This window comes from Microcaecilia unicolor, chromosome 2 (assembly GCF_901765095.1).
Source record: "Microcaecilia unicolor chromosome 2, aMicUni1.1, whole genome shotgun sequence".
Classification (NCBI taxonomy): Eukaryota; Metazoa; Chordata; class Amphibia; order Gymnophiona; family Siphonopidae; genus Microcaecilia; species Microcaecilia unicolor.
In genome coordinates this window covers 28,998,597-29,013,834 of record NC_044032.1, presented here as the reverse complement: position 1 = coordinate 29,013,834, position 15,238 = coordinate 28,998,597, and the positions used below count along the sequence as shown (strand labels likewise).

Genomic DNA, 15,238 nt, shown 5'->3' with positions numbered 1-15,238 from the left:
GGTGAGGGAACTGGGCCCTCTAGAACATGGGAGCCTTCTGGATATGATACTACATATCTACCTTATCTGCACTGAGAGGTGAGAATCCTCATCAGTACATCTTTAAGGACAGAGTGCAATGGCACAGTGATCCTTTCCTTAGGAAGAGATTTATAGTCCAAAACAGACAACATCTCTGCCCTGGGCTCCTCCTCCATCTCCAACGTAAATGGGATGGGCGCAGCCATCTCCCTATCAAAACCAGTAAAAGAGAGCACATCTGGAGATTTTCATCTCTTGAGGTAAGGGATCAGATGGGATACCATATGACTCCTCCTCGGAGAGGTAATGTAGATCCTCGTCTGATACTCATGAGCGGTTCCAGTCAGACACCTCATCTTCTTGAAAATCAGATAAATGAATCTGCACCAGCCTCGATCTACTGGAAAGTGGCTCCGAGAGTGTCAAGGTGCATTCCTTCCCTCAGACTCCTGGGAAGCTTCCTCTCCTGATGTCAAATAGGGTACTGCCTGCTCAGGCCTCGGCTCTGCCACCCTGCAACTGTGCCAGCTCCTCCTGCAAAATGGTCCAAAACCGGTCACCTAGGGCGGGCATCAGCAAAGGAATGAAAGCCAGGGCTAAGGCAGCTTGAGAATTCATCAGTGCCAAACCAGTGATGAGGAGCTGGCCGCTCAATGGCTGGCACACCGACATCTCTTCCAAAGAGGAAGAGTGCTCCTCTCGATGCCAGCGCTTCTCGGTTACTGGACAGTCCGATGTCTCGGTGCTCCCGGCACTGTGCTTCAAGGAGGACTGATGCTTAAGCTTCCTGGACTTCCCCTAATGCATAGAGCCATGATCCCTGGTGCTGATAAGGAAGACACAAAATCAGAGCCTCTCCCCGGTGTTGAGCCCAATGTTGACTGGTCCTGGGGCCTGCTAACAGCGCCCGGTGTCGAGGCAAGTGGAGACCCACTTGATGCTGGTGCACTCCCAGTGGTTACTGGTGTCGAAGCAGCCATGGAGATTGATGTCGCCAGTGCAATGGTGGTCTTCAAGACCAATGCACCAGCTGTGCGAGTCTGTGAGTGAAATAATGTGGCAACATTTAGCACACCATTTGAAGGCACTGGGAGCCTTCTCAGACATGAAAGAAAAGAATTTGGGCTAAATTAAACCCCTCAATCTTAAACAATTAAAAAAGGAAGCCGTTCAAACTGAGGTCAGGGCTACGACCTAAGTGCACAAACCATGCACGAAACCCATGGACACAGCCCATCTGTAATGGCTGCATCTGCTTGATGACAAGGAAAAAGGACTTTTTTTTTTAAAAAGCCGAAAAACTGGAGAAAAATATGAGGAAGGGGAAACAGGCGAAAAAAAATAAAAAAAAAGATGATGATTAAGGTGCACGTGATAGTGAAAAAATGTTTTGAAAAGCGCAACATCAGGAGAAGACAATGCAAACACGTCTCCTCAGCTCTGCATAAAAAAGACTGAGGAACTTGCACTCCAACATCAGGCGGGAAGGCATCAGAGTATATGTGGTGAGACTTTGCTAGAACTTTCTCTAGTGCTAGCGATTCAGCGTCCGCACCTAGGCTCCATCAGATGATATCACCCACAAGGGGAAATAACACAGACTGCTTGTTTTCAGAGAATGATATGTTTAGCCCCATCAGAAGACTGCATCTTCAGCCTTAGCTAAAAGCTCCAACAGATACTGAGAACTCTGCAGTGGTATGTGGAGTGAGAGGGTGGGAAAAATAGAGTCATGGGTGAGGAAAAAAGGAAAACAGAACTGCATCTGGGTAAGGAGGGGAGTGAAGGAGAAAAGAAGGGCTGCATGGAAGTTGTATGGTAAGAAATACTCTCACTAAATGCAATGGCTCCTTTTCCTTTCCTCCTTGGCAAAATCTTTTCTTCTAAGGGGTGGGCTGGAAGAGGGGTGTAGAAAAACAGTGATGGCTGGAGAAGTCCAACCATTAAAACATAGAGGATAGTTTATGCATCTGGTGTTAACCTATAAACTCCACCAATGCTGATTACTGACAAAAAAGATAAAATATCACTTAGTTATACATCTACAAATAGTGGTGGTGCCACTCCAAACAGCTGCATAAAAAAAAAACATTAAAACCAGATATACTTGCTGACTCACATTTATCTCTACCTGAGTCCATTAGAAAACATAAAAACAAACTTGCTGTGACAGATGAGACCATATAAATATGCATGAGATGTTGTTAAAAAACCAAAATAAGGACAGACACAAGTTATAACCCCTCAAAATTTACAAAATTACTGTCACCAAGATCTCAAAATTGTGAATAATGAATTCAAACAACTTAAAAAAGGTCTGTGGTAATGCAGTCAGCTTAAAAATCTATCAGGAGGAAATGGTGCTCAAACCTAAAAGTGGACAAAATTTGTCCTGAGATGTTTGCCAATCCATAATGGCAAAATCACTGAAAAACGTTTTAAAAAACAGCTTAAAACTTTTTTTTTTTTAATGTGTTGGAATGCATTGAGACCGATTCCATGTGCTCCAATGATCTCATCAATGTGTTCCAACCATGGAAGAATCCTCAGCAATTTAAAACTGCCTTAAAAACTGTGAGGAACATAATAAAACCAGTAGGGAACCATCTCAAAATCATAAAAACTAATGTCAACAGCTCTATAAAATGTCACTAAATGAACGTAAAAATCAGGTAAGCCATCCTCTTAAAACCAAAAAGAGAGATTCCTGTACCAACTGGAACCATAAAAATAGGAAAGTCTGGAACAAAAATACCAGAAACTGATAAAAATCCTCATAGATCCTAAGGATCTGCTAAAATAGCATAATGGAAGATCAGGCATCATATGACAGATGTGTGTTTTTATTCCAGATTTTCCTTTTTTTATGGTATCCCACTGCTTTTATTATATTTTATGAAGTTCCTCACAGTTTTTAAGGCAGTTTTCAATTGAAGAGGCTTCTTCCATGGTTGTAACATACTGATGGTGTCACTGGATCGTAGTGACATCATTAGAACACACAGAATTGGTCTCAATGCTAAAAGTTTTAAGATGTTCTGATGATTTTTTAAAAACTTTTTTTCAAGTGATTTTGGTCATTATGGATTGGCAAACATCTCAGGACAAATTCTGTCCACTTTTTGAGCACCTTTGATATAAATACATGTGTTCTGAGCTCTCATAGATTTAAATATATTTTATTGTATTGCTTATTAATGTTTTTATGTTTGTCACAGTTTCTATTGCCCCTGACACAGCCTGTACTTCTGGCGAAACATGGCCATGTCGGGCATTCGTTTGTAAGGTCTGGGAGCTTGGAAACAACTTATTAAAGACTTTCTCCAATAAAGTCTGCTCTTTTCCTCTTTTCCATGGTGGATGTTGTAGACCCATTACCTTCTTGTTTTCTTACCCATATAGTTCACTGTGAAAATAACTCAATGTGACGACTGAATGAAAAAACTATTACCAGAATAGTCTGTTACTGTATACCTCTGTCATTACTTTAAAAATGTAATGAGCTCTCCGCCACTACTCTGAAAATATTGTGAAATACAGTATTTAAAATTACCACAATTCTGGTTAATGACATTTGTGCAGGTCATTTTCTCTCTATACTTCCCATGTTTTTGTCAATGGTAGGCCACTTGCAGCCTGCAGGTTATCCACCCCTGTCCTCAAATCCGGTGCTTCTGGCATTTCCTACAGTTTCTATCTATGGCTCAGAGTAAGATACAAGTATTTTTGTGGCTACAGTCACTGCGACATATAGAACACTTGGCACCCCCCTCCCCCCAAACACTTAGAAAGCTTCTTTGCTTCTGATCAGTTTTGTTTTTTGTGAATTATCCTGCTCATTTTAAACAGACATACTTTGGAAGCCACCAGAAAGGTGATTTCTACTCTTGAAAGCACCAAAATCTGACAGTTTTTAACAATGTCCAGAAAACTCAGAAAATCACGTTTCCACATGGAGCAATCAGCTATGTGCTTGGAATAGATCACATCATTGTCTTCTGGACCTAAAATAAAAGCAGATTGTCTATCTCTGCACTTCACAAGCATAACTCATTAAAATTTATATGTACATGCTGGAATGAATCTTTATTTTGCTGTTGCTGTTGTTCAAGTCCTACATTTGCTGAGCACAACCCTAGCTGGATTACCCACCTTGGAAGCTGGGGGCATCCTTCGCTTCTGCGGTTTCATCTGCTTCTGCATCTGCTGGACAGCTGCTGCCTGGTTATCCACAGATATGCTGGGGAGCTGCAGCAGTTTGCCAACAGCCGAAGAGCTGTCCACCGACGATGTTTCTCGGAGTTTTACCTGGGAGGAGAAAGACTCCAGTCCAGGAGGTGGAACAGGAAGCGGCTGTGGTGTGTGCTGCTGGCGTTGGGTCAGCTGGCTCAAAACTGGGGATGGCTCAGGTTGAGATTTAAAGTCTGGGTGGCATTTAGGAAGAGATACAAGTATAAATTCAGTCACACACTGCTATGACTGCCACCGCCATATCCAAAAGCATGTTGAAAGGCAGAAGTACTAACTAGATTCTCCAAAATATTAACTTGCTTTCTCTTTCTCGTTGTCTACATATCATTGCTCTAGAGATTTCTGGCAATATCTGCAAAATATTCTAGTTAGAAACCATTTGTTTTCTTACAAAAGTTATTACAGCAAATTGAAAACTGAATAAAGCTCTAAATGCATTTATAAATAGTTAATAGTTATCAAACACAAATAATTGACATCATTAGCTAGACACATCAACAAGACTAAAAATGTTAAATCACAGAATAGTATATCAAGTATTCAAATTTTAAATACAATGCATCACACAAAGTGAAAAAAGATTTAGAAGTAAAAACGTGATGTTTAGGAAATATTACTAGCAGCTGCTGTAGAAAACACAAACCAGCACACTCAACATGCTCCAAGTAGAAGAGATCAAGGTACTGATGAAAATTCCTTTTTACACAGTGAGATACTGGTAAAACAACTTCGCTTTTACTGTGTTAGGTATGTTAGGGTATGCTCCTCATGTTCTTTGTTCTGCTGCCCGTCTCGTCTTCCGCCAGGGTCGCTTTACTCATACTACCCCTCTCCTCAAGTCACTTCACTGGCTCCCTATCCGTTTTTGCATCCTGTTCAAACTTCTTCTACTAACCTATAAATGTACTCATTTTGCTGCTCCCCAGTATCTCTCCACACTCGTCCTTCCCTACACCCCTTCCCGTGCACTCCGCTCCATGGATAAATCCTTCTTATCTGTTCCCTTCTCCACTACTGCCAACTCTAGACTTCGCGCCTTCTGTCTCGCTGCACCCTAAGCCTGGAATAAACTTCCTGAGCCCCTACGTCTTGCCCCATCCTTGGCCACCTTTAAATCTAGACTGAAAGCCCATCTCTTTAACATTGCTTTTGACTCGTAACTACTTGTAACCACTCGCCTCCACCTACCCTCCTCTCCTCCTTCCTGTACACATTAATTGATTTGATTTGCTTACTTTATTTCTTGTCTATTAGATTGTAAGCTCTTTGAGCAGGGACTGTCTTTCTTCTATGTTTGTGCAGCGCTGCGTACGCCTTGTAGCGCTATAGAAATGCTAAGTAGTAGTAGGATTTATGGGCAATGGGCCTGTTCACATTTGTTTCTTTATAGAGATTTCAACAACTGTTCAAATTTTGGAACAAAATTACTACAGCTTCTTTTTTATATGTTCTAAGGCATCAGCTCAGTGGCAGTGCTGTATGGAAATGTAGGCTCACTTCCTAGATCAGGATTTCCAGGCCCTGGCTTGGACGGCCACAGTATATTGCAAAAACTATGTTCACAGTTCCGGGGAGGGCTAGTAGTCCTAGTCATTGTACAATGTTGACAGCTAAAACAGCCTGACTCTGATCAAAAGTCTGCAGAGTTCCAGTTTTGGTAAGTGGTCACTGGCTAAGTACCATTGTTGCAATGACTTTACTGGAATAGCCCTTGTCTCTCAATTGCACCCTCTCAATAGCCATGCCGTAAGACCAAAGCAGCAGGCGTCCTCCATGGTTACCGGTCCCTGTGACAACAGATTCGGTACCAGAGGTAATGGCCAGGGAGCCTCCACCAGCATCCGCCAGAGGTCCGCATACCACGGCCTCCTGGGCCAATCCGGGGCGATGAGAACCACCTCTCTTTGATGTAGCCGAATCCGCAGAAGAACTCACCCTATCAAGGGCCACGGAGGGAACACATACAGGAGGCCCTAAGGCCAGGGTTGAGCCAGGGCATCCAACCCCGCTGTTGGATCGCAGCGCTACAGCGCGAAGCGACTTTTTTTTTTTTTTTTTTTGACACTGTGAGGAAAGTTAGAGGCAATAGCGCAAGAGGCAACTTTTTCCACTCCGGAGGATCAGTAGCGTGGGAAAGGCAGTGAAATGGCGAACCTATGTGCCTGCATCCACAGTGTGGGCAAAAACAGGGACAGGGCTTGCCTATGTGTCTACATCCACATCGGGGTCCGGGTAAGGCAGGGAAAGGGCATACCTATGGGCAACATCAGCCACAACACCCCTGCTACAACTGGCAACAGCACAGGAGCCACCCCAGGCAGATTTCTGAAGGAGCTTGAACAAGTTGCGTCCACCCTACTGGGGAGATAGAGAATACTGAAGAGGCAGATGGAGCTAGCTGGCCATGAGGCACTATGGTTTTTCAGTGCTCTCTATCTCCCCCTGCTGATTGATGGACACAACTCACTTGTAATGGATTCATCTGCTTGATGACAAGGAATGTGCCGTTGCTTGTTTTTTTCAATTGCCAAGAAAGGCAAAATACACTAGAATACACATATCAACACAGAAAACCTATTGACATTTTATTCTCATAGGTATATAAACAAATTAAAAATGTACTCCAATGTGCAACATCTGTGTGTCTAAGTCTATATCATCTTTTTTACAGGTATCCTATTGATCCTATTGTTCTGTCCTCCGACAGCCTTACACTAGTTTATAGTGTGGCCCTAAAATGTGTTTAATGCCTTTACTGTTATTCTCACTTCTAAGGATTTTTACTGCTGCATTCCTCACTGCAAAGACATATGAGCAATGCATTGTGTGATGTAGTCTCACATGTAATGCAGTCACCCCTGTCTTTCTGTATAAGGACTGTTACTATTGGTCTATTCTGCTGCAAAGACCTCTTCTCTTTCTCAGTCAAGCTTGGCGCCTTTGTCTACCTGCTATCATTTCCTGGTCATTCTTACTATCTCTGTCCTAAGAGGTCAGCAAGGTATGACCTTTCCCTGCAATCGAGGGCTGCCCTCTGGGACCACCCATGCTACCTGATGGCAGGCTCTGTTCCTATTGGTCCCTTTACCTCCTCCTCCCTGGGCCTGTGTGAGCCACTTCTTGGCCTCTTCTCCATGAGGCATTCTCCATCTTGCTTCAGACAGCACCTGTACTGCTAAACTCCTTGTAATGAACTCGCTTTTTTACCTTGTTAATATCTCTCTAATTAAATATTGCACATTCCAGCCACCCAACTCTGAACTACTGGCATCTAACTATTTTCTCACCACTGCAATAAAGCTGCCTTTCTTCAGATTGCTACCTCCAACCACCGATTTAGCTCTCAGAATTACAGAGTCCCGGTTGCCATGGAGCAATACTTCTGACCATCCGACTGTGAGTAAACTATCTATATTTATTCAATAAAGGAAATTTCAGAAAATAAAGAGTCTTCAGGTATGTGCTGGTGTGCCAAGGTTATACTCCAGGACATTAAGGCTTTAGAGATATTAAGAGGCCTGACACCTATAACTTGACAAAATAGCAATTTTGCTAGTGATTTTAATATTGTCAGCCCAAATGATTGTAAACCTCTTAAACTTAAAATTCAAAAGATTAATTTGCCAAGGTTAGAAAATTCTACTACTACAACAATTTCATATGTCAAGTGCTTTCATGTAGTAGACCACACAACACTAATGACCCTGCTAGACAAAATGGGAAGAAGCGCTTAAGGACTAGATCATATCTAGTAAAGATGACCAACCAGTTTTCAGCCCCTTAGATCCCTGAATGTGGGGTGCCACAAGGGTCCCCAATATCACCTAAACTATTCAGTGTTATGATGGCTCCACTCCGCAAGAAATTGTAAAACATGGGATTTAATCCACTTATATATATGCTAATGATGTCACTATCTATGTACCTTTTAATAACAATATCACAGAGATATCTGACAAGGTTAAACAAGGTCTCGACCTCATGGAAAAATGGGCCACAAGTTTCAAACTGAAACTAAACAGAGATAAAACCAAATTCCTGGTTCTACCTAGCTCACATAATCCCACTTCTTGCCAAAACTTCACAATCGACCAAATAATGTACCCAATTGACCTACAGCTAAAAATATTAGGAATTATTCTAGACAAACATCTGTCTCTTGAAAATCAGGTTTCAGCAGTCATAGTGTTTCAAACTGAAAAGAATTACAGATTATTTCCCCAGAAAATCATTCCATTTTATAGTGCAATCTTTGATGTTGCCCCAACTAGATTACTGCAATGCAGCATATGTAGGACGTAAAGAAAACAAGCTAAAATCACTGCAGACAGTTCAAAACACAGCAGCAAGACTAATCTTCAAAAAGTCGAAATATGAAAGCTTGCAATGCTACACTGGCTACCAATTATGACTAAATTATTTTTCAGAACTAAGCACTCTAATATTCAAAATATTGTTTGGTATGTCTTCCGATTACATGTTAGACTTGATCAAACTACTACTACTTAACATTTCTAAAGCGCTACTAGGGTTACGCAGCGCTGTACAATTTAACATAGAAGGACAGTCCCTGCTCAAAGAGCTTACAATCTAAAGGACACATGAACAGTAAGTCTGATAGGGGCGGTCAAATTGGGGCAGTCTGGATTTCCTGAAAGAGTTAGGTAAACTATCACCAAGAAAAGCAAGTCCAGGATCAAGACATCACCTACTACTTCACCTAGCCAACTGCAGAAACACAATCTACAAATCCATTTATATGGCTGGATTTAGCTACCTGGTTCCAAATGGTGGAATTCAATACCCAAGGTTACAAGAAGCATTACAAACTATCTTCAGTTCAGAAAATAATTTAAAACGTATCTCAAGGCATTTTATGGTTAATCACACTTGCTAAGGTCATAATGTTCCATTCTAACTGTAATTGTAATATAACACCGTAACTTCTCCAGTTCATTGTAAACCACAATAAACCAAAACTTGTTTTTGGATATTTGTGGGATATAAGAATAAGCAAATAAACTTCCCAAAATATGGTTACATAAAAATGTAAATTTTTTGCTTTTCTAATTCAATCTGATACTTCGCACATCCACTACCCTGAAAAGCTGGCCTTATGAATCAAGATAAAATAAGATCAAAACCTGCTGACCTGGAGGGGACACTAACAGGTTGTTTGAATACTCATATGCACTGGGGTTGCTACATGTGAATGAGTCATTTTAAAACAGTTTTGTTAACTATGTTTTTGACGGCTATGATATCAGAACGCGCAGTCCCCATCAATTCAGCTGATAAGCTGATTCAACAACACACTTTGTTAAAAAGCACACCCGCCATTTTTTCAGTAAGCTCTGTCAGCAGCAGGCATGTGAAGTTACTGTGCGTCCTGGTTTTTATCTTATTTTGCATGGTCCATCTGTAAAGGCAGTGCCTTAAAAGATGGAGGACAAAATATTTTTTGTATTTGACAGCTTTTCATTTATTTGAGAGTTTCCCATATATACATATAAATATCATGAAATAAATACATATAAATATCATGAAATAAAAATTGAATATCATGAAACAGCTTAAAAATATTGTAGCTGTTAGAGACAGCAGTTATAAACTGTGTAGTTTGTGCTCATTTTTCTACACTGTTCTATACAATAGAGATGGCCAAATTCAGTGAGGATATCCTTTTTCCTGATGGGTTCATCTTAACAGCTGTTGTAATCTGCCATAGGAAGCCTGGTGTTATAAAGATGAACTATACTGAAATTAAATGGAAGTAAAATTAAACTTTCCTTTCATGAGGGCACATGAAATCACATTTTTACTTCACATAGGTCTCCTGTTCTCAATCTAACCTCCTTGGGCTCCTCCACCTCCCATTGCCTGCCCCCGCTTCAAAACTGGAGCTTATCAGGTGGCAGCTAAATCCATCTCTGTACAACCTTTTGTTCGATTTTTGTGGGCTTCTATTAAAGTGTCTCTTCAAACTACCCACAGGGTCATGAGATCTCAATGCTGTTCTTATCTAGTTGATGAAAACTTGATTTCAGCCACTGGATATCAGCAATCAGAAGGACCTGACCTGGAAGGTCTTGTTTTTAGTGATGGTTACTTCAGCTTGCAGAGTAAGTGAGCCCCAGGCTTTAGTGACTGATGCACCATAAGTACATAAGTAATGCCATACTGGGAAAAGACCAAGGGTTCATCGAGCCCAGCATCTTGTCCACGACAGCGGCCAATCCAGGCCAAGGGCACCTGGCAAGCTTCCCAAACGTACTCTAAGTTAAAAAAAAAAAAAAAAAAGTGGTTCTGCCCACATATTTGAAGTTCCTTCCCAGGTAATGTAGAATTCAGTCTTGAAACAGTCAGTAGTCCCTACAAATCGTACCCCCCCCCCCACCCCCGGTGCCCACAAAGGTGAAAGCACACTGCTCACTTTGGACTGCAAGAAAGCCTTGGCCTTCTGTCTGGAGTGGACTGAAATCCACCCAGCTTTTTGTTTCTTTTCACCCTAATTGGATGGAGGCTTCCATTTGCAAACACACACTTTCTAATTGGTTAGCAGACTGCATTTCCTTCACTTATTCCCAGGCAGATTTGACTCTAGTGGGTCATGTCATAGCTCCCAATGTTAGAGCTATGCTGTTGTTGGTAGCCCACATGAACATGGGCCTTGCTCCATGCATTCAATTCACATTATTATCTAGAATAGCACACCAATGCAACAATAAGTATATAAGTGTTGCCATACTGGGACAGATCGAAGGTCCATCAAGCCCAGCATCTTGTTTCGAACCGTGGCCAATCCGGGTCACAATTACCTGGCCAGACAGCCCTCCAGATTTTATTTGGAGTTTAGAATCCTATTCTGTGCCCCCCCCCCCCCCCCCCCCCCCCCATTACTTCTAGTTCTAGATTGCATTTTAAAAAACAAAGTTCATAATTTAAGGCTGGTTGCCACTCAAAATAGTTCTGGTGTATGCCTCTGGTTTTGTTTTCTCCTTTTTTTTCTGTTGACTGCACTTTATAGCTAGGGAATGCCATGTACAAGGATTCTGGAGAAAAATTACTTGTCTGTAGCAGATGTTCTCCAAGGACAGCAGGACATGAATCCTCGCAACCCTCCTCCCCATGGAGTTGTATTCTATGAAGCTTGCAGTGGACTGTGGGGAAAAGGTGGGAAGAGCACATATGAGTGATGAGAAGTTCTGGAAAAAATGCTAGAGAAAAGTTCCCACACAGTCTCTGCCAAATATCACCCATGTGCGAAGATTCTTATCTGTATGCGGAGAACACCTGCTACAGATAAGTATCTGTGTTGTATGTTTGGAATGGGGTTTTATTATATGCTGTGACAGAGATATACTGACAATTTCATGGACTAAACCAATCCTTTTGCTAGTGGTGGTGTAAGTAAAAATCTTGTTCTCTGCCTCCATACTGTTTGATGAGCACAAGCCACTTGTCAGGACTAGTCTAGCAAGACTCGAGGAAAGAAAATTGTCAGGCAAGAATAAATTTCACCATTTATATTTTGGATAAATAAAACATTACAGTTGCATGTTGTTGCATCTTGCCTCTTTAAGTTTTGTTTTATGCTCCTCATTCATAATTCATTAAACTTTGCATTTATGCAGAAAGCTTTTTTCATATGGAAATGTCTGGATTTGTTTTTTTTTCCAGCAACATCGTAAGTGTGGCTCTTGAGAACCATTTTTCCAAAAGACAGTTATCATTCACTTCTCAGGCAGTAGATACTATGTTTTGATATCGGAGTCATAATAATTTTCTCAACAAATTTCTAATCCTCAATGAGATTGTAGAATGATCCAAGAGTACGTTAGCATTTGTAGAGGAAATGGCAGCTGAATTTAGAGAGAGTCGGTGAAGAATATGATCCAATCTGGAATATGTTCTATGGGTGTGGGCAAAAAAGTATAGGCCAGCTTTTCATCTTATTTTATTTTGATTCATAACTAGGTATGACAACTCACCAACACAGTTGAGTGATTTTATTGTTTTTATCAAGTTAAGCTCCTTCCCTTGACAAAGCAACAGCGAAACGGATGTCCGTCGGGAACAGTGGAGCTGGAGATAAGTACCACATTGCCTTATATATTATAGTATCACTAGCTACCTGCACAGTTTGAAATTTGTTATAATTCACATTATGTGCACAGCATATGATTTTGGATGGGGGAGGTTTTTCGGTCAGTGATTACAATTATCACCTACAGTCTCAGAGTCCTTACAAGCAGAATTTATGGAGAACAGACTGGGTGTTTTATGAGACCTTTTCCTCCCGGTTAATCATACACTATTACTTTCACTAATTGTTTTGAGGGTACATCTTTCACTAAGTCCTCTAGTAACCGCTGGTCTCCAACTGATTGATATAAGTAAATAAAAGACATTTCCAATGAGTTTTTAAGGAAAAATTAATTCTTATCTGATAGTTTTCTTTCCATTAATCCCAACAGATCAATCCAGAGACTTGTGGGTTGTGTCCCTCTACCAGCAGGTGGAGATAGAGAGAACCTCCGAGGTTTGCTATATGTGAACCTGTGCAACCAAGTAAACCTCAGTATGAATGATACCAAAGCAATGGAATGGAAACAATAGAAATCTTTCCTGACATTGTCAGACCAAATACCCAACATACTTCCACCACTTCCAAATGTATTTGTTTTTATTATTTAATCAAATGAAGGCACATTCAGAACAACGAAACCCGAAAAAACTAACCAACCAAAACAAAACCGCAGACAGTAAATCCTTGGGGGGGCCTCTGGATTGATCTGTTGGGACTAATGGAAAGAAAATGATCAGGTAAGAATTTTTCCTTCCATAGCGTCCCACAGATCAATCCAGAGACTTGTGGGATGTACCCAAGTAGTCCTCAAGTAGGGCGGGACACCCCCAACCGAGCAGAAATCACCGACGAGCCAAACACTGCATCCTGCCGAGCTGCCACATCCACCCGATAATGACGAGTGAACGTATGGACCGAAGCCCATGTAGCAGCTCTGCAGATATCTTCCAGAGAAACCAAACGGGACTCTGCATAGGAGGAAGCCTGAGCTCGCGTAGAATGAGCACGAATTTGCACAGGGGCTTGCATGCCCAATGCCACGTAGGCCAAAGTGATGGCCTCCTGCACCAAACGGGCTATGGTGGCCTTGGAAGCAATATGACCCTTCCTACTGCTTCCAAAAAGGACGAAAAGATGGTCAGAAAGACAAAATTTATTAGTCACCTCCAAATACCTGAGAAGAGCCTGTCTCACATCGAGGCAGCGAACAGCCCGGAATTGCTCAGGGTAATCTTCCCAGCGAAAAGTCGGCAAATACAGAGACTGCCCCAAATGGAAACAAGAAACCACCTTGGGCAAAAACGAAGGAACTGTCCTAATCGATACCCCTGCCTCCGTAAAACGCAGGAAGGGGTCTCTGGAAGTAAGAGCCTGCAACTCTGAAATTCTCCAAGCCAAAGTAAGGGCTACTAGGAAAATCGCCTTCAAGGTAAGATCCTTAACCGTAATCCCCGATAAGGGTTCGAAAGGAGGACGCTGAAGTGCTCTGAGAACTAGATTAAGGTTCCAGGATGGCAGAACTGGTACGTGCGGAGGACGCAACCGATTTACGCCCCTCAAAAAATGAACCACATCCGGGTGGGAGGCGATCGATGCCCCCTGAAGCCGGCCTCTAAAGCATGCCAGAGCTGCCACCTGCACCTTAACAGAACTCAATGAGAGTGATTTCTGTACACCCTCCTGAAGAAACGAAAGGATAACCGATACCAAAGCCAAAGCCACCGACAATCCCAAACTCGTACACCATGAATCAAAGGTATGCCACACCCTAGCATAAGCTATCGAGGTGGATCTTCTTCGAGCCTGAAGCATCGTAGCGATAACTGTGTCCAGATACCCTTTCCTTCTCAACTTCGTCCTGTCAAGGGCCAGGCCGTAAGACCAAAAAGGAACTGAAAGGGACTCCCCTGCTCCCTCTAAATTGCTTTCCTCCATCGGAACCTGTGCCACAGAAGCGCACTGTGCCTCCTGTCTATTAACCGCCACGTGCGGAGCTGGTCGCGCCTGAGAGGAAAAAATGGCACCCGCCAACATGCGCTGCACTAACTGCCCTGAGGATACCGCCAAAACTATCCCCCGCACTTCCGACTCACCGGACGCCTGAGGGGAACCCCCGTCGCGCTGAACACCCACTGTGGGCTGATGGCAGCACGACTCACACTCCCCCGACGCTGCTCTCTGGCTCCCACACCGGGAGCAGCACTTAGCCGCCTCAGAAGGCACTGATATGCTCCACAAAGGCCTGCCCCTCTAGCTCCTCCGTATGATTAAACAAAAACAAAGTCTCTTAAAGAGACACTTACTGTTTTTTGGGGGAAGGGATTTAATCAGGAGAGAAAGGCAACATCCGATCAGACCCACAGCCCCGGGCGATGGAGGAAAGGTAGGGGGAGACCGGGAGGGACCTGCACCACCAGGTGTATACCAGAAGCTACAAACAGCCACTCAACCCCTGACTGTGCTAAACTAGGCCCAAAGGACACCAGTAGCCAGATCAAACCAGAGCTGTACAGAGATGTCCCTCCACCTGCTAGATAGAGAGAATACTGAGAAATATAAATTCTGTTCACCCATCCCAACACTACCATGGCACAGAATTTCCCCCTTTCTTCACATCAAGTCATTTGTGCTCAGAGTGATGAGTCTGCAAGTTCGCAAAAACTGCATGCAAGGGATGTCATATTGGCACCGGAGATGTTCAAATGAGTGGACCATGCCTCATATCCTCTTCCACCAAGTCTCTCAACATAACAATCCCCCTTTTTTAGTCCTGGAAGGCTCCTTGTCCTTTTCCAGGCACAAACTTCACCTTTCCCAACAATAGCAAACATAAAAAGATCTAATCCACAGCTGGTGCCATGCTTTGCAGGCCTCCTC

At 42.6% G+C, this 15,238-nt stretch overlaps 1 protein-coding gene and 1 non-coding gene across 5 annotated transcripts in view; both read right to left on the bottom strand.

The window, feature by feature from the left end:
- Positions 1-15,238, bottom strand: part of LOC115462835 (ubiquitin-associated protein 2-like) — a 473,475-nt gene that overhangs the window by 267,172 nt on the left and 191,065 nt on the right. For all 4 annotated transcript variants that reach the window (XM_030192869.1, XM_030192870.1, XM_030192871.1 and 1 more), the window contains one exon: positions 4,174-4,445. In XM_030192869.1, the coding sequence (XP_030048729.1) occupies positions 4,174-4,445 (272 nt within the window). The remainder of the gene's footprint in view (positions 1-4,173; positions 4,446-15,238) is intronic.
- LOC115463952 lies at positions 3,943-4,025 on the bottom strand. Its single transcript, XR_003941207.1, has one exon. It is a non-coding gene; the product is annotated as a small nucleolar RNA SNORD121A (small nucleolar RNA).